Here is a 19379-nt window from a genome sequence, read left to right as displayed (position 1 = left end):
ATAATATTCATCATATAATCATCATAGTATTTACCTGCTGTTTTTAGGAATACCCTAAATCACTCAACACATCTGATTCTAGGGGTAATTTTAAAAACAGCTCTATTATTAATAAAGAGATGATTTCTTACTTCTTTCTTCACTTATTTCAGTTGTTATGTATACACCAGCGCTAATACCTTTTTAGACTCAACTAGGGATGTCGGCCGCGGAGAAAAATTTCGATATATCAATATTTTGAAAAATGTCCTCTGTTACCGTTAAAAATATATCGATTTCGATATTTTTTGGAAAATATCAATATATCGGCGAACAAAAATATTGTTACCGAACCACACACAAATCACTTGATGTTCAAGGAGGAATAATCTAAAAACAAAATTCGTTATGCCTATCGCAATATATGCAATATCGAAAACTGGCGGTCCAAAAAATATCAGTATATCAGGCAAAAAAATATCGATATATTTTCGGCATCCCTAGACTAAACAGTGATTGGCACCAACGTGAATTATATTCGCTTTATAAGCTAATTATAAAAATGTACTCCTTGTTGTATGAAGCTTTCAGGTCTTTTAGTTAATAAAACTATAAAACGCAACTCAGTTCCCAATATCGATCCTACATTTGCTGATGATACTGCGATTACAGCTATCGGAGATAATAGTGAAGAAGCCACACGAATATTATAACAGGCAAGTGAAAATATAAGTAATTGGACACAAGCTTGGAAAATAAAAGTTAACGAAAGTAAATCTGTGCATGTGCAGTTCACCTACAACCAGACCGTACAAGCACCAATGACTTTAAATAATACTATCATTCCATATAGCAAGAACGCTAAATATCTCGGAATGAATCTTGATGCAAAACTTCGCTTGAAGGGGCATATAAAGAAGACAAGAAAAGAACTGGAACTGAAATATATGAAAATGTATTGACTAATTGGAAAATAATCATAATTATCAGTACAAGTCCTGAGGGGTATTGTGGGCGCACCCAAATACTATAGGACTGACTACCTAAATCGAGACCTTCAGATACCCAGTCAATCAAGAAATCAAGAGAATTTCAAGGGGGCATGACGAAATACTCCATTCTCATGATAATATTGAAGTATTGCAACTTTTGGATACCACCAGAGCAGGACACAGACTCAAAATAATCAAACCATCTGATCTTGTGTAGTGTTGTGTAGTGAGGTGTTAATAAAACAGTTAATAAAAAATACAGCAGTGACATGTATAAAAATTAGTTCACCAGAGACTGAGATAGGGCTGATGGGTCCTCCTAGTTATATATCTAGATTTAAGTTATCATAAAAACAAATTGTAGGTTATTCAGAAACGACTAGTAATAATGTAATAATTAAATAATAAAAGAAAATGTAGAGCCTAAAAGTTTGATATAGTTCTTCCAATAAAATGGCCAATTATTATCAGAGCTAAAATAAAAGAAAACTTACATTTGTTGCGGCAACGTTCTTTTATACATTTTGATGACGTGCATTGGCTGTTTCATCGGAAGGACTATTATTAATATGCGGCAGTACATTTTTCCAAAATTAAAATATCTTAAAATGCCTTTTTATTTTTGTTTTAGTACATACTTCATAGTCGCATCGAAGGTGGTGCGCCCAGGTCAGCTGTACCGGGTTTACGTCACCGTTATGCAAGAAAAACAACCACTCATCATACGAGCGTCGATCGCCCGGAATGGCGTGGAGATGTCAGCAGACTTTAAGTCAGTGAAGGTTGGCGTCCCCGAGACCCTACTGATGCGAGTACCGCCCACTAGTGCTACAGGAGAGTACAAGTTGCGCGTGGAAGGTTTATATCAGAACATTCTCGGCGGTGCGGCGTTCACCAACGAGACGCAACTTCTGTTCTCACAACGCTCCATGACCATATTCATCCAGCTGGACAAGCCGGTTTACAAACAGGGCGAGACCGTCCACTTCCGTACCATACCGATCAATACCGAATTAAAAGCGTTTGACGACGCCATCGATGTGTTTATGCTGGATCCACGCGGACACATCCTGAAACGGTGGTTGTCGCGTCAATCGAACCTAGGCACCGTCAGTCTAGAGTATCAACTTTCCGATCAACCCGTCTACGGAGAGTGGAAAGTGAGGGTGGTAGCTCAAGGCCAAATAGAGGAATCCACTTTCCTGGTCGAGGAATACTACCAGACCAGATTCGAGGTCAACGTCACCATGCCCGCCTTTTTCATAGACACGGATCCTTTCATCACGGGAGTGGTTATGGCTAACTATACCAGTGGCGCCCCTGTGCGCGGCAATCTGACACTATCCGCGTCAGTATGGCCCCGGATGACCCCGCGACATACTATGAACGGCGATTCCCGTCGTCGATTTGATCCAAATTATTGGACGTACCGTAGGGAATATCGAGAGGGACCTCCTCCGCTAGACGATCCCCGTGCAAACTTCGATGACGGTTTCGAACCGAGGCACCCTTCCGGCCGTATAGGCAGACCCATTCTGGAGAAATACTTAAATTTCAACGAAGAATTGCCGTTTTGGATGCCTCAAGACCCTCAATGGGAGCTTGTACCTACGCTAAAAAGGGTAATTAATTGAGAAATAACCTATATTTCTACTCTTGTTGTCTTTTAAAAATAATATAATGTCTCTTAAGCCAGGAATGAATGAGTGGCTTAAAAACTTTAAACTCTATATCCTTTCAAGCATATCAGTATCTGCCTAGTTCTTTTTTTTTCTTCGCTGTTGACACACTATATCTATGTTATAATTAAGTTTGCTATATGCTATTTTTTTCGTTTTCCTAACTTCCAACATTCTTCTTATACCATATACCATTTTTTTATGCATATAAATCCATAATTTTTCATCTGTTCATCAATTTTATCTTTTATTTATTTTTTGAATTAATTCTTCTTTATTTCGCTCGATTTTTTATTTACTGTAACTTCTTTAGGTATTAACGTCTGTATTAACTATTTAACCGAGTTTCTCTTCCATGTATGTTCTATTGATTTCCACCCTTTCCATTTATAATTAATTTCTTAACCACAATTATTGCTCTCCCTGTTCTCCTAACCCTCCTCTATTTGATCTTTTTAATTTCTTTATCTAAATATTCCTGAATTTGTGTTGGAGTCCTTTTTAGATTATTCTTGTTATTTAGTACTTATACTATTTTCATTTGTATAGTTAGTGTTAAAACTATTGCTCTATCTCATATATTTTACTACACATCTATATTTCATTCTTTGTTACATCTATCCTTATTTGTTTTATAATTTAAATAATTTTATTTCTTCATGAATTCTGTCTGTATTTTATCAATTTTTCTTCTTGTTACTTTCTTTAGCTATTATTACATTCTTAGTAATTAATATGTATAATTATATTAAAAATTATAATTCTGTGTAATGAACCAAATCTTTTTAATCGACCTATTTTCATCTATATTTTAATATAAATTGAATCTTGACTTTTTTTTCAGTTTTATGGTACTTACGAATTTCGATTTCCCGTCGATGACCTAATAGCTCAACTACCAAATATCGAAAATTTAGACATTGTCATAACGGCGACTGTAGGTGACCGTTTTCTGGACGAGGTCATCGATGGATTTTCCACCGCGCGCATATTTAACTCCTCCGTAAAGTTACGTTTCATGGGAGATTCCCCGCAAGTTTTCAAACCGGGAATGCCCGTGACCACATATCTGATAGCATCGTTTTACGACGGATCCCCGCTTTCCGTCGATAGTCTACGAAATAGTTTCATGGATGTGACGGCTACGGTAGAGATGGAAGGTGGCGGACGCCGAGAAATACCCCCTAAGCGATTATGGATGATTGACGAACAGCCTGGGGTATGGGCTTATAAAATAGATTTAAAAAGAGAGCTGGGTACGTTTACTTTTCATCAAAGAGATCTTAGTATTGTTATTGGTTTCTTGTAGATATGACGGGACCGAGGGCTTTTGAAGAACTGAGTAAATTAAGTACATTGCGACTACACGCCACGTTCCGAGACGATTTCACAAATCAACATGCTACCGCAGACCTACTCATGTTAGCACATTACAGTCCTACTGATCGACAAATCAAGGTTACCACGAGCACTACTTCGCCGCGTGTCGGCGAGTTTGTCATTTTCCACATTCGATCCAATTATTTCATTGACAAATTCAGCTATCTCATAGTAGCCAAAGGTATTGTTCTGGTGACCGGCGATCAAGATATGGTGGATTTCGTTAACACTATGTCTATAGCACTTAGTGCTGAAATGGCTCCAATAGCGACTATAGTCGTGTGGCACGTTGGACGTTATGGTGAATTAACAGTGGATAGTTTAACTTTCCCAGTGAACGGTATCAGCAGAAACAAATTTAAGGTAATGACCGAAGTTTAGATCAATAACTGATATCTAATTTTAAATATTTATTAAAATTGTTTTAATTTCTGACGTGTTATTGATACAAGCTAATAATCCTTAGTTGGTAAAGAGAATAAAATTATCAAAGAATTAAATTCCAAGTTTTTAACAATTAAATTAATAATGGAAACAGACAGCAACATTTTTGGACAAATGTTATTCAATTTTTAACAATAAATTTTAGTTAAATCATTTTTTTTTCAAAGCTTATTCCAGTCGTGAAATGCAAAGTCCTTGGATTACATAAACTGTTAATTGTTGAAATCCATCTATTACATATTATATGGCCTATAAAGTAATTTTAAGGGTTTTACTGTGTATTAAATCGTATCAAGTACATTTGTAACCAACGTTATGTCGAATCCTCACTGACAGGATTCACTTTCCAGTATATTATTTCGTTGAAGTGTGAACAAAATGTGTTTTCAGTGCGTTGAAAGTGTATCAATTTGAACCGAGTAGCTTTTGCGGGGAGTTTTACTTCTTCCATATTTCCTTGTAACCATGTTTTAAAAGTGGTGACTGACACTGAGGACAAAGGGCTTTCTGCCTGAAATTGCCTGAAAGATGGGAAAAAGTAGCGGCTATCATGTATCGATTTTTCACAATAAAGCTTCAAATTAAAAATAAAATTCTTTAAAACTAATTTATAGGCCTAATAACTAGAATACAATTTATCATGTTGTTATCAAAGATACATGCTTATTTTACATGTGTTGTTCCAGTAATAGGTTTTCGAACATTTTTCTGAATATTTAATAAAAACTGAAAATTAATTTTTCCCATATACTCAAAATTAATGATAATCTCATTCTTGTAGGTTTTCATCAACAATAAAAAGGCTCGTACAGGACATAAGGTGGAGATTGCCATTTACGGAGAACCGGGATCTTATGTCGGTTTGTCGGGTATCGACCGAGCCTTTTATACCATGCAGGCTGGCAATGAATTAACATACGCGAAAGTGATCACGAAGATGGGAACATTTGATCAGAGTAGTAATGGAACCCTGCGCCACGCTTGGACTTCTCACGATGGACACCCAGATGAGCTAGTGTACTTCCCGTCGAGCACTTATGGCATCGATGCTAACCGAACGTTCGAATATGCCGGCTTGATCGTGTTCAGTGATTTCGAGGTAGCGCGCAGACCTAGCGTTTGTAACATTACTCAGGGTTTCGGCGAGTGTCTCAATGGGCGCTGCTACAGACTCCGGCAACGTTGTGACGGCGTATTCGATTGTGAAGATGGTACCGACGAAGCAGGATGTAAGTCACTTTAGTTTTGTTTTAATTGTATATTTATTTATGATAATTATTATTCATTTAAAATATATTTCCGCCTTTTTTAAATCAAAAGTTGAGTACTTATTGTAAGAAAATGTTTTTTTTTTGTTTCATCTTTTTTGGGACACGTCCACATCAGGTTGAAAAAATATCTCATATTTTAATCGATTCAGATATAATATACAGAATCTATGGAAGCAAGTAGTTATCAGAAGGGGCCAGTGTCGGGTGAACACGAGGGTTTTCATATAATTCAAGAGATTTAATACAATTTTGTCTTGTCTGGAATATTAATAATTAAGTTTTCCTCGAAAATTTGACTGAAGCTCGTTCCAATAATGATGTGTATAAAATGAAATATTTGCTGTGAATATAGTGATATTGAAGCATAGCCAGTTGGTCGATTTCTTCTTTATGATTATCATTGTGATTCCCAATGTAAAAAAAATGGCGTGCAATGTTTCTCAACATTAATTGATATGGAGCTAATTTCTTTGCTTTTAAATCCTTCGTAATAACTTTAAATTAATTAGGCACAACTGTCCTTCCAAAAAATAATTTAATTTTCGCTTCTTTATACATTTTGTAGGTGTTTTAATTTACTTTAGGTAATGTTTTTTGTCTTAGACGACAAATTCACCAATTTCCCGATGCGACTAATTCTTATCCAAGCTTCCACAAACAATTGATGGATCTCAACTATAAAAATGTTTATTTAGTTACGAATTCAATATTTTTACGGAGAAAAAATTAATCTTGATACAAAAACTGAACGACAGAGACTTATTTGTACTCGTAATAATAATTTTCATAAAAATACTTTTGATTACTTATGTTGGCGTCATCATTATTAAAAAGTTAATCGAATCCTTTTCTCTGTAGGTCATTCAGATAACGGTACTGAACTGTCATATTTCCGTAAGTTCCGCTTCAACAGAATCCAACGACAATACGAAAATGTCTGGCTGTGGCGCGATGTCAATATCGGTCCTCACGGTCGCTATATTTTCAACGTAGACGTACCAAGTCGACCAGTCCATTGGATGGTATCTGCCTTCTCCGTCAGTCCCACAATGGGATTTGGTATGTTAACCAAGGCCATCGAATATGTTGGCGTCTTGCCGTTCTTTATCAACGTCGAAATGCCGGAAACATGCATGCAAGGAGAGCAAGTCGGCATTAGAATCACAGTCTTTAATTATATGACAGACGATATGGAAGCTACAGTAGTCCTTAAAGGCTCTCCTGACTACAAATTCGTGCACGTAGAAGAAGGAGGCGTGGTGCGAGCTTACAACCCGAGGACGTCATTCGGCGAACACCAGTTCTTTATATTCATCAAGAGTCAAGACGCGGCCCAAGTACATATTCCCATAGTACCAACTCGTTTAGGAGATATCGACGTAACTTTATATGCCAGCACTCTGATCGGAAAAGACGAAATCACGAGAAAGTTACACGTTGAAGCCGATGGTCTCCCTCAACATCGTCATCAATCGGTTCTGCTTGATCTAAGCAACAGAGCTTATACTTTCCAGTATATGCATATCAATATAACCGAAACGCCAGTTATACCGTACGAATACGATCGTTACTATGTCTACGGATCAAATAAAGCTAGTATATCAATCATCGGCGACGTAGTCGGTCCCATCTTCCCTACCATGCCAGTTAATGCAACATCTTTGCTTCATTTGCCAATGGATTCTGCTGAGCAGAATATGTTCTCTTTTGCCGCAAACATGTACACGCTGCTTTATATGCGTTACACTCAGCAAGAAAATAGAACGTTACAAAAACAGGCTTTTCATTACTTGAACGTCGGTTATCAAAGACAGCTGAGTTTTATGCAGCCCGATGGCAGTTTCTCAACTTTCCGTAGTGATTGGAATCAGTCGGCGTCGTCGGTATGGCTCACCGCGTACTGCGCCCGTATACTACAAGAAGCCAGCTTCTATGAATGGGAGAACTACATCTACATTGATCCGTCTATAATTGCCAAATCTGTAGAATGGGTGTTAAGACATCAGACGGAAGAGGGTTCTTTCTATGAAACTACTTGGTTGCCCGATCGAAAATACAATTCGTCGTTGAATTTTGACGGCACCGATCGCATCGCCCATAGAAATATCACGCTTACAGCTCACGTTCTTATAACGTTAGAGAGTGTCAAGGATCTAACAAGTAAGTAACATCATATAATGCCCGACGTTATTTTCATAAATTTTTATTTTTTAGGTGGATTAAGCACTAAAGTGGCGATAGCATCGAAAAAAGCTGTATCATGGTTGGAAAGGAACATGGACTTAATACAAGACAAAGGGCGCGCATTCGATATTGCTATTGTCGCTTATGCCCTAATGAAAGTCAAAGCAGCTACTGCGGAGACTGCTTATATCGCTTTGTCTAAAATAGGAAACTTAGAGGGTGGTCTATTGTACTTTGCTCGAAAAAATGTGCCACAGCCGCCTTTTAAAATTGAAAATCAACGGCCCTTCCTACTTCCCAGATTGCCTTATGAATATGACAGCGAAAACATCGAAGCTACTGCCTATGCTCTGATGGTATATGTAGAAAGACAAGAACTCTGGGTCGACAACATAGTTCGTTGGCTAAATACCCAACGTCTGTCTGATGGTGGCTGGGCTTCAACTTCAGATACCGCCAATGCAATGAAGGCATTGATCGAGTATACGTCAGCTCAACGTATCAGAGATATATCCAGTTTATCAGTACGAATTGAAGCCACATCATTACCTGGTCAGAGCCAAGTACTCTATATTAATGATAAAAATCGAGCTACGCTTCAACACATTGAGATCCCCAACGCTTGGGGAACCGTTAAAGTGGACGCCCGCGGTACCGGTTACGCAATTTTGCAGATGCACGTCCAATATAATGTAGACATTGAAAAATTCCAAACACCACCTCCAGTTAAGGCCTTCAGTCTGGTGACGCGTCCGAACTTCTACGGCCGTAATCAATCTCATATAAACTATGTTAGTTGTCAAAGGTAAGCTGGAATATTGCCATATATTGAGATCCAATATCGTTTTATTTCCATCATATTTGTAGCTGGACTAATCTAAATGAATCGCAAAGATCCGGTTTAGCCGTCCTAGACGTCACTATTCCCACTGGATATATTGTACAGCAACAGGATTTGGATGCGTACATCCTCTCCCGACGTGTGCGAAACCTCCAGAAGGCCAAGTTCCAAGAGCGGAAGGTCATGTTTTATTTTGATTATGTAAGATTGCATTAATTTTTAAAATAATACTTGCAATAACTTTGTAAACTTTCAGCTTGACAATGAAGAAATCTGCGTCAGTTTTACTGTAGAGAGATGGTATCCTGTTGCTAATATGTCTAGATATTTAGCGGCTAGAGTATATGATTATTATGCACCAGGTGAGTTCTCTATTAAATTTTGAAATACAAAATATATATTAGATGAGTGACAAATATTCTGTGTTTTTAACACTGTATTTGTTTAAGTCAGTTTATTTAAAATCACCGTAATTGCCACTGAAAAGATGAATTGTTCTGTCGCTGGATGTAGACTCTTTTAATTTTTAATGTGTATCTAAAAACTTCTGTTCATTCATCATCATAGCAAAGTATAACTCTCTTATCAATGATGCGCCATGCAAACATTGATTTTATTATTATCATTAGTTATATGTCTTATTTGGTTATCAGAGCTATCTAACACGTAGGGCATCTTTCATCGAGTTTGTTAATAATAATAGTGATAATAAGCATCTGCCTGACGGACTCTAGACGATTCCTGATAGTTTCTGTTACTGTTTTGCTAGTTTTTAGTAACAGTAACTTCACTAAATAGTTTTTAATTAATTTCGTTAAGTTTAAGACTTCCGTTGTTATTAACTGGTATACAATGGCTCTCTTCTTCTCTTCTTATTTTTTTAAATTTTAATTGCTATTGCAATTTTTTTATATTTTTTAAATATATAAAACAAAGTCGGGTTTGTTCGAACACTTATAACTCAAGAACGCTTGGACCGATTTTAATGGTTTTCGATTTATTGGATTTGGGTCCGTCCCGAATAGTAAAATAACAATTAAAAACATTGGAAAATTGACGAAAAAATAAAAGAAAAGAAAAAACATTTTCCCATACAAAATGTTCGTCTGTTTCGTACCTATTGTACGTGTATTGTATGTGTATTGTACCAAATGTTTACATATAGTATAATGGCGCACAAACGCGCATTGGAAATGATCAAATCTGTGGCGCTATGTGAAGAAACTTCAACTGACAGCAAACATGAGAGATGTATTGCTGAACGACCCATAAGCAGAAGATTTCTCCAAGCAATTGCTCTCAGTAATCGCCGTCTTCCTGTCGACGAATCGACCGTATTGATTTCATTTCCTCAGAATGTTTGCAATTTCTTCACATCGAAAAAAGAGCTCAGCAGCAAAGTTTTTCCGAACATCATTGCTAACCACACAAATAACAAATGGTTGAGCGAGCAATTTTGGCGGCTGAGAATCAAGATGACTACTTAAATTTTATAATTCAGAATCAAATCGTTGGTCCTCTGCATTCATTCTATTGACTGTGTAACAAGCGGAGACGAAGCCACTAATAATCCAACTGAATTTTTAAACTTCTTAGATTTGCCTGGTTTACCACCGCCCAATTTACAATTAAAGACGGGCTCGTCATGATACTTTGAAACCTAAACCAACCAAAACTATGCGTTCCATTGTGCTTGGTGATAAGAAAAGTGATGAGTGATTCACGTTAGAATACTCAAAGGAAAATTTAAAGATGAGTTCATTCCAAATATTTCGATGATCCCAACGGATATGCCCTTTGTGTTCAAACGAATTCAGTTTCCGATTCGTCTTGCTTTCACCATGACGATTAACAAATCATACAAGGCCAATCCTTGACTGTTGGTGGTTTTAGAAAATTCATGTTTTCCTCATTGTCAATTGTACATGTGTGTACAGTACGTGGCATGTTCAAGTGTCGGAAAACCTTTCGCTCTGTTCTTGCGCCTGATAAAAAAACAAAAAATGTCGTATATCACAAATTGCTTCAATGAATAAATTGAAAAACCATGATACAAATTGCTTCAATGAATGGTTTAATTATCAGCCGATTAATATAGTTGATTTTTGTATTAATTCATTCATTCTTTTATATTCATTGTACTACTTTGTAACACGACTTTCATTGACTGTTAAGCGATACGAAGTTTCATTTCATTTCAATGAACAAAAAACGTCTAAACTACGAAATATAGAAAGGTTTAGTCACCTCTCACATCATTCATCAATAAATCTTGCACAGTGTCCAAGTCTTGAAGCTGTAACTAAAAACTGACTCCTACACTTTGATAATTTTTTCTGAATTAGCATAAGCATATTTTAAAGCCTCAGAGTAAGATATCACCGCCGTCCTTGATCATTTCTGCTATTACTTGGCTGACTCCAGGGCTCTTATCATATTTTAATTATTGGTGGGATGTAATTGTAAAGATGAAAGAAACGCTGTCTCGATTGCTCGAAACGCTCATAGTGTAACTTTACTAAGACGCCACCTTTTTTTCTTATTATATTTGTCTATAATGATCAGTGGTTTCCAACTCCACATAATCTACTATTAATGGAATGGTCTCTGACGCCCATAAAGCATTACATTCGATTACTTTTATTATTAAACCATCTTATTACGCATCATCAAAAATATATGAGCAACTTGGCTAAAAAAAATTGAATAGTGATTTCTTTCTTAATTAATTAAATTCATATAATTTATTTTTTAGAGAGATTCAATGAGACTCTAATCGACGCACTGTCCTCCTACACGCTGGACATATGCCAGGTGTGCGGCAGCTCACAGTGTCCGTACTGTTGGATCTACAACGGAGCATCTAAAGTGTCACTCCCGGTGATAATGATGATTGCCTTGGCGATAGTAACGGTGCTCCTGCCGCAGTATCTGGCCAACGACCACTCGTGATCCGGTCGATGTCGGACTCCAGCACTGACCACTGCAAGATGTCCGCCTGAAGGTTCACATCTGTGTATATCCTGTACCATATCCTAGTTAGTGTTTGAACGTAGTACAAAACGCGAGTTCTCTTACGACTGTGTTTAGTGCCTAAGTGAATGAAGAGCGTCGCTAGATACCCGGTTAGCGTCCCGCTCGCCTAGTCTCAATTAAAAAACCGTCCATAATAGGATTTGACTTAGTCGATCCTAATACCTTTCGATTATTTTTTATATATAGAGATAATATATTTCATTTCTAAGGGTAGCTAATATATAATGTGCTTTTGAGATTTAAGGGTTGTTCACTCAAAAGGACCAAAAAGAATGGCAAAGGACTGTATGTTACATTGTAAATTATTTCATTTATACTCATTTTTTCGACAGACTGTAAATAAATCTTTTTTTACTTATTTTGTGATAGGTAAGGTCGAGAACAAAATGTATACAACACGTTGACATTAATAAAGAATATCTTTTTGCACACCTGTATTTTATTAAAACTTTTGTAACCATTATACTAGAGACAAGGAATATTTAAGTTTTTGTCGAATATACAGTGCTAGAAACAAATACATTTTAAATATAATTTATATATTATGTTGGTTATATAAATAAATGGGTGGGTGCGCCTACATCTGACATCTTCTGACGATGTATGTATGGTTGCATAGCCGATTAGTAGTTTCTTGTAAATTATAATAAACGCTACGGCGCATGTTCGTACTAATGCCATCCGGACAGGATGAAGATCCCGCCATCTTGATTCATTCTGTGTTGGGGCTTTGGCCGATATATTTGTCGAAATAAATAGAGAGAGACTCAGTTGAATCCAGTGTTTTAATTGCCCAAACACCTTCACCAAATCGATTCTACACAATCGGTTCTAACAATTAGCAGTTTATTAACACACATTCATTAAAATATAAAGGCCATAATTACATAATCAGTAGTAAGTTAGCTATGACATTTGGATATACATTTTCAGAAGTATATTTATCAAAATAACAAACAATTCAAATGTTTTTTTTAAATAAAAAGTGATTAAATTAAGTTCTTTCACAATTGATGCTTACGAATTGATACAGAAACCTGCATTAAAAAAAAACCTTAATATTACGTGGCAGTTATGATAATTTTCAATAGATGGCACTCACTGATTACAGAAACCTGTATTATTAGATAGCTTTTTAGGCTTATAATTACATGAAACTGCATTTAAATATTTAATTTCTAAAAGAGAAAAAATAGTTGAAAAAAACTCAACCGTATTGATATACAATTATTAACAAATTCTGATAAGCCACACATTATAAACAAAACTATGTTCTCCACATTGTGTGCCTATAATACACAGAAAAGTAAGGGTTTAGTTCATCATACTTTTTACTTCCACTATAGTTAATTTTATGGTCGCGTGGTATGTATGGTAATAATCTTAAGGATCGCTTATGTTAACTAACACTTCACCTCTAAAGCAGCAGTTTATAACAATTTTGTGCTAAAAAAATGCATAATTATTTAAAATTGGAAACATTTTAATTACTTGTAGATTAATTTTTATCTATTTCTATGTAAAATATTTTTATTAAATATTTACATTATTCATTACAGGTAGACACAAAAAAAAATCTGACTTTTTTCAAAATTCTTATTCAATTCCATTTCTACGCGGGTCATCATCAATTTCTTCGATATAATCATCTTCTTCCATTGGATCGTTATCATATAATTCCATTTGCTTGAAATATTGTTCCATAGATTCCTCCTGTAAGATCTGTGTATCGGGGCTCCAATTCTTCTCTATTTTCTTTTGTTTCTGTCTTAAAATCTGAAATAAAACCAACCAGTAATTAAACTGGAAAGATTATATTGTGACATCACCTGTCTTGAATGAAGAAAGTGCTTAAAAGCATCACGGTGTTCTGCATGGCTTGTATATTCAGCTGAATAGGACTTCATAGTATGATCATCATCGGTAGATTGATCTTTCATTGACTTTCTATGTTCAGCTTCAGATTTACTTTTATTCTTTTTAATCTAAAAATTAATTGGAAATAAAATAAAGAATAAATAGAACATAATTCAAAGGATTTGGGAAACAAACTCTTTTTAAAATATCCATATGGTCCAGGCCTAAGACATTTTGAGGCATTACAGGCAATATATCTGACTCATTTAAGTTATTTTCACCAGATGCTGAATCAAATGCTTCAATTTTTTTCTGTAAATATTTTCATTAAACTAATAAGAATATGTTGGTAATAATACATTATAACACCTTAAAATCTGCATCCAGCACAGTCCAGAGCTCATGTTCTGATTTTAGTTCATTAACTAAATCAGACTTTATATAATCTTCACCATAATCAGCTACTGCCAATTTTTGTTCTACCTTTATGATATTAAAATAACCTTTATCTGAAATGCCACAGTAGAATTAATGTTATTAGATAATCATATTAATACCATAACAACCTTTAATAAAAACTATATTTGGTATATGTCCCATTACTCTGAGCTGAGATAATTCATGTCTCAATGTACCAGCACTTTTCTTTAAGAGATTTTCAACAACATCATCATTAGAACTTTCATTGGCTATCCAATAAACTTTTAAAATTTTATAATCTGGAGTAATTTTGACCTAAAAATAAATTCAATATATTGAATATAAATATTGCATTGTAATTATAGTACAAAATTACCTTGTTTACTTGTATGCCATGACCATAAAACTGAGTAGCATATTCGCCAGTAGTCATAAGATCAATAACATTCCGCATAAACATTTTATTTAATATTGAAATACGTTTGGGGTTCCCAACTATTTTATTTTCTAAAGGCACTCGATCAAACAATCCGTTAGATGGCAATAATGGAGCTTTGTTAGGATAAAACTTTCTAAAAAGAATCTATAGAACTTTTTTATATGTTAGAGCCCTGTTTACAAACTTTTTATTTTTGTTAATTCCCATTAACTTTCCTAAAACTTTTCCAGACTTTGTACTAAAATCATTTGCAACGAGTGACCTAGTATTAAACATAACAAGTATCTTATTATAAGAAATCATTTTGTAATGTTAAATCGGAGCAAGATATATTTTGTGGTTCGAAATACTCTTATTTATTTTTAAAGTCATAACATAACCTCAAAATCAATGTTGTCTTTTTTAATGTCATTCTAACTCTATCCTGAATTTTCGAATATATCATAAACGTATTTTATCGTTGCATTATTGAACTGAACGAATCCTGCTAGTCTATCGTTGCTATTAATATGAAGTCATTTTTAGCTGGAAGTTACATATTACCACAAATCTCGATTTCAATAATTATTCATGTATTCGAAAACGCGATTCCAACAAAAACAAATATATAATTTGGAAACAAAATGTTTAACGTTACTGAAAAATTCTTATCTCTTGAAAATGTTTCTATTTGTGCATTTACTCATAAATTAAAACAGAAGAATAAAATTTAGATATATTCTCTATATTTTGTCAACAGAAGGACGAGTTTTTATTTTGTGATACATATTACGTATGACAAAATATACAAATATGTCCTCTATATTTTGTATTAGATGATGTTATCGTAGAAACAAGTTGTTATAAAATATATTTTAGATGTTTTGAAAAGAATTGCTATGGCCTTGTATGTTGAGTCACCTAACTACCAAATATGAAAAATGAATATATATGTCAAAAAACTTAACATTTAACTTCAAGACAAGAGGTATATATTTCAATATTACTTAACAAAATTAAATCTGTACTATAAATACCTATATCAAAAACGTTAAAATACAAATTATTCAAGAAGTCTAAGGACTAATATATGAATTGTAGATCGGTCAACTCAAAATACACTGTGGTCATGTAGAAGTTCTCTAATATTCAGTATTAGGGAACTTCTACAATTCTGCATTTCCCAAAAGAAAGAAACGAAAAACAAGAAGAAAAAACTTATTCATTCTATTAATATTCCATAGATCTTGCTGAAACATTTTTGACAGTATACTATAGGTTTTAATATTAATAAAAATATATACATAAATATTTCAACATGCAGATTTACAAATTTACATTATTATAAAACGAATTATATTTTGATAGAAGGGTTTTTCAACTGGCTCGCCAGTGTTAAGATACATTTTATAGAACTAAAAATTAAATGATTATTATAATTGAGTATATCTGGCAAATACAAATTTAATAATTCTCTTATTATTTTGTATTGATTCTTTCAATAAGAAATATTGCAAGGAATATTAATTTTTGTTTTTCTTAAAGATCATTTGTTGAAAATATATGATTATTATAACAAAAAATTCTTTGTCGAATGTTATCCAGCATAAATATATAATCATTAGTTTTCTATGACCTAATAGTTATTTAAATCACTAAAAGTTCGTATAAATATAAAGTATATAAGCCTTTTAAAACTAATTATAACTTACTTTCAGGTCAAATTAGAAACACTACTATAAATGGCACACAATGGACTGTTACACTTTGACTCCCTAATAAACATACAGCTTATTGAGATTTTGTCTCTCAAGCAATTTCATAAAAACAGTAAATTACTTGCTAAATAAAAGCAAGAGCCAATGCAAATTCACATTCAGTCAACGTCATATCATCAGTTCATCATTACATTAGATAAGCCCATGGGTGGTCATACCAATTGTTGCATTAATTATATGCAATGTTATGGGTTCCTTTCTGAGAAATAATATAAATACAATTTATTATTTAATTATAGGAATATTTATCCTACATTGGTATAAATTCCTCACTACACAATATCAGATGGTTTGATTATTTTGAATATGCGTCCTGCTCTGGTGGTATCCAAAAGTTACAATACTTCAATATTCTCATGATAATGGAGTCTTTCCTCATGCCCCCTTGCAATTCTCTTGATTTCTTGAGTGACTGTGGGTATCTGAAGGTCTCGATGTAGGTAATCAGTCCTATAGTACTTGGGTGCGCCCACAATACCTCTCAGGGCATTGTTCTGAAAAATTTGTGGTTTATGTATGTTACTCTTTGCAGAACATCCCCATAATTGAACTCCGTATGTCCATATAGGTTTCAGTATTTGCTTATATAATATTTATTATGTACTGATAATTGTGATTTTCTTCCAATTAGCCAATACATTTTCCTATATTTCAATTCCAGTTCTTTTCTTTTCTTCTTTATATGTTCCTTCCAGCGAAATTTTGCATCAAGATTCATTCCGAGATATTTAGCGTTGTTGCTATATGGAATGATTTATTATTTAAAGTTATTGGTGCTTGTACGGTGATATTGTAGGTGAACTGCACTGCTTGTGTCTAATTATTTACATTGTCACTTGCCTGTTGTAATTTTCGTGTGGCTTCTTCACTATTGTCTCCGACAGCTATAATCGCAGTATCATCAGCAAATGTAGCCCTCGTAATATTCTCCATGTGTGGTATATCACAAGTGTAGAGCAGATAAAGCATTGGCCCCAATACACTTCCTTGCGGTACACCTGCTTTAACTTTTTTTATTATAGAGTAAGCTTCTTGTTTAACTTTAAGCATTCTGGCTGTAATGTACGATTTTAGTAGTTCGGTATCATGTGTTATCGAAGGGTTGTGCTACATCTAAGAATATAGCTGAGCATACTTTCTTACTTTCGTAGACTTTTTCAATAACATGTGTTATTCTGTGGACCTGATCAAATGTTGAGAATGCTTGTTAATATACCCAAACTGGTGTGTTGGTATTACGTTTTTTCTCTCTATAATATTTATAAATATGATGGTACAATAATATAAAATTTTACTTACTCTTTATTTATGAACACACTTTTCACACTGAATAATTATTAGATGAAAATGTCGCGTTTAACGTACGTAATCTACAAATAGATTTAAAAAAAGTTATCGCTGATTAAACTATTACAATAAATATTCTTACTCAGATATAAAATACTTTAAAATAATACCTCCTGGATTTTGGTCATGTTTTCGTCTTGCCCATTTATACCATTGTTAATATCGCTTCTTCTATTTTCTCGCTACCATATATCAGAAATATAATATGCCGGCTAATTAGGGCAGTGGTAAAGGCGACAGGACGGTCCACCTACTCTTGCGATAGTTACATGTTCGAATCCTGCTGGGGCGTGGTCGTAAATTTATGTTTGTGATTGTCCTAGACCAGGCTGGGTTAGACCGGATGTCTTCTGGGATGATTTCTAAGTTGGTCACTCGCCAGTCGGAGGACCGTGGTTCAGAACACACGTTAAACAGTAGGTCCAGCCCAGATAAACCCTCGTTGGTAAAAAGGAGACTTCAAACATATTTAAAAAAATAATATATGTGATTTTCCTATCCTTACAAAAAAGTTTAATATTTTGCCTAATATATCATTAAAAAACATAATAATTTTATATAATTTACCTACATATTTTTTCAATAACATTCAGCCACTTCTACACTACCGAATCACTAGTAAAGACCACATGGAATTCTAATTGTCGCTTATGTGCACTTACCTAAAACAAAGAAAAGAAACTATAATGTATTGTTAACATCTGATATCAAATAAACGCTTGATGGAAAATGTCAGTTTTTCCTAACAGAACAAATTATGTATATATATTAATATATATTAAATATTATAATTATTTTAAATTCGCACATCTCTACCAATAGTTACTCAATTAAGCCATATCTTGGCGCATTTGAAATATATGCCTTTAGGACATTTTAGTATTCAATATTTAATTGATCAATAGGAAATATATTCTAAGCTAGTTTCAAAGAAAGCTTATAAAAATTTGTTTCAATTTTTCTCAGAAAAAATCTCTGAAAGTTTTTCAAATGACATTACGGTTTTATCAGAAAAGTGGTTAAAGGTCATAGATCAAAAAGGCATACACACCAACGGTTAGTGTTTGAAATTTATATAAATAAATTCTCTTTGAAAACCATGAAGGAAAAACCGAAATTACATTTTTTCCAAACTTACTTAAGTAAATAGCACTATGTGACAAATTATTTTTCATTCTATAACTTTAAATAAAACGGGTTTTTTGTCTAATTGTACCTACTGGACACTAAAACTTAAATAGATTTTTTATAATACGTGCTATTTTAAAGTTATGATACATTAAGGTACTATTAATAAATACAGTATGAAAATATTAATCATATTTATTTATTTATATTATTAATTTTATAGGAAAAATAGTAATATAACAAGTCAATTGAAAAGTCCCCGACCTACCATAGTAAAACATATTTCTTTGGCAAAATTAGTTTTCTTTATTCAACATAATTTCCTTCAAGGGTGATACACTAATAATAGCGACCCTTCAACTTTTCGATACCATTTTTGTAGTACGATTTGTCCTTTGCTTCAAAATAGGCCTCAGTTTCGACGATCACCTCTTCATTCGACGAAAATTTCTTCCTAGCGAGCATTGATTTGAGATCTGAGAACAGGAAATAGGTGCTGAGGACCAGATCTGGAGAATACGGTGGATGACGAAGCAATTCGATGCCCAATTCATGGATTTTTGCCATCGTTTTCACTGACTTGTGACACGATGCATTGTTTTGATGAAGCAGCACTATCTTTTTC

The 19379-nt window shown here is 34.1% G+C and overlaps 3 protein-coding genes across 6 annotated transcripts in view; 2 read left to right on the top strand and 1 right to left on the bottom strand.

Annotated features, from left to right (window-relative positions):
- Window positions 1–12235, top strand: part of Mcr (Macroglobulin complement-related) — a 61814-nt gene extending 49579 nt beyond the window's left edge. For all 3 annotated transcript variants that reach the window (XM_076404214.1, XM_076404213.1, XM_076404212.1), the window contains exons 4-12: window positions 1603–2593; window positions 3495–3906; window positions 3960–4393; window positions 5256–5703; window positions 6604–7905; window positions 7960–8734; window positions 8797–8971; window positions 9027–9132; window positions 11526–12235. In XM_076404214.1, the coding sequence (XP_076260329.1) occupies window positions 1603–2593; window positions 3495–3906; window positions 3960–4393; window positions 5256–5703; window positions 6604–7905; window positions 7960–8734; window positions 8797–8971; window positions 9027–9132; window positions 11526–11722 (4840 nt within the window). In that variant the 3' untranslated portion in view covers window positions 11723–12235. The remainder of the gene's footprint in view (window positions 1–1602; window positions 2594–3494; window positions 3907–3959; window positions 4394–5255; window positions 5704–6603; window positions 7906–7959; window positions 8735–8796; window positions 8972–9026; window positions 9133–11525) is intronic.
- The window catches only part of LOC143196500 (ornithine decarboxylase), a 149474-nt gene that overhangs the window by 106305 nt on the left and 23790 nt on the right, over window positions 1–19379 (top strand). The window lies entirely within an intron of this gene.
- LOC143196501 (uncharacterized) lies at window positions 13287–18854 on the bottom strand. 2 transcript variants are annotated; one of them, XM_076404234.1, is made up of 12 exons: window positions 18765–18854; window positions 18194–18288; window positions 17709–18083; window positions 17120–17649; window positions 16534–17019; window positions 16214–16478; window positions 14460–14655; window positions 14230–14398; window positions 14033–14172; window positions 13859–13975; window positions 13636–13791; window positions 13287–13582 (listed from the first exon to the last, which is right to left on the bottom strand). In XM_076404234.1, the coding sequence occupies exons 7-12, from the start codon at window positions 14541–14543 to the stop codon at window positions 13403–13405; spliced, it is 846 nt and encodes a 281-aa protein (XP_076260349.1). In that variant the 5' UTR covers window positions 14544–14655; window positions 16214–16478; window positions 16534–17019; window positions 17120–17649; window positions 17709–18083; window positions 18194–18288; window positions 18765–18854; the 3' UTR covers window positions 13287–13402. The 2 variants fall into 2 exon arrangements, with proteins under 2 accessions (XP_076260349.1, XP_076260348.1); XM_076404233.1 differs by lacking the exons at window positions 16214–16478; window positions 16534–17019; window positions 17120–17649; ... (1 more) ...; window positions 18194–18288; window positions 18765–18854 and adding an exon at window positions 14707–15088.

The sequence above is a fragment of the Rhynchophorus ferrugineus genome, unplaced genomic scaffold (genome assembly GCF_030347505.1).
Source record: "Rhynchophorus ferrugineus isolate W39M unplaced genomic scaffold, kcgeb_rfMv2 rfM4, whole genome shotgun sequence".
Classification (NCBI taxonomy): Eukaryota; Metazoa; Arthropoda; class Insecta; order Coleoptera; family Curculionidae; genus Rhynchophorus; species Rhynchophorus ferrugineus.
This window is presented reverse-complemented; position numbering and strand designations above follow the sequence as displayed.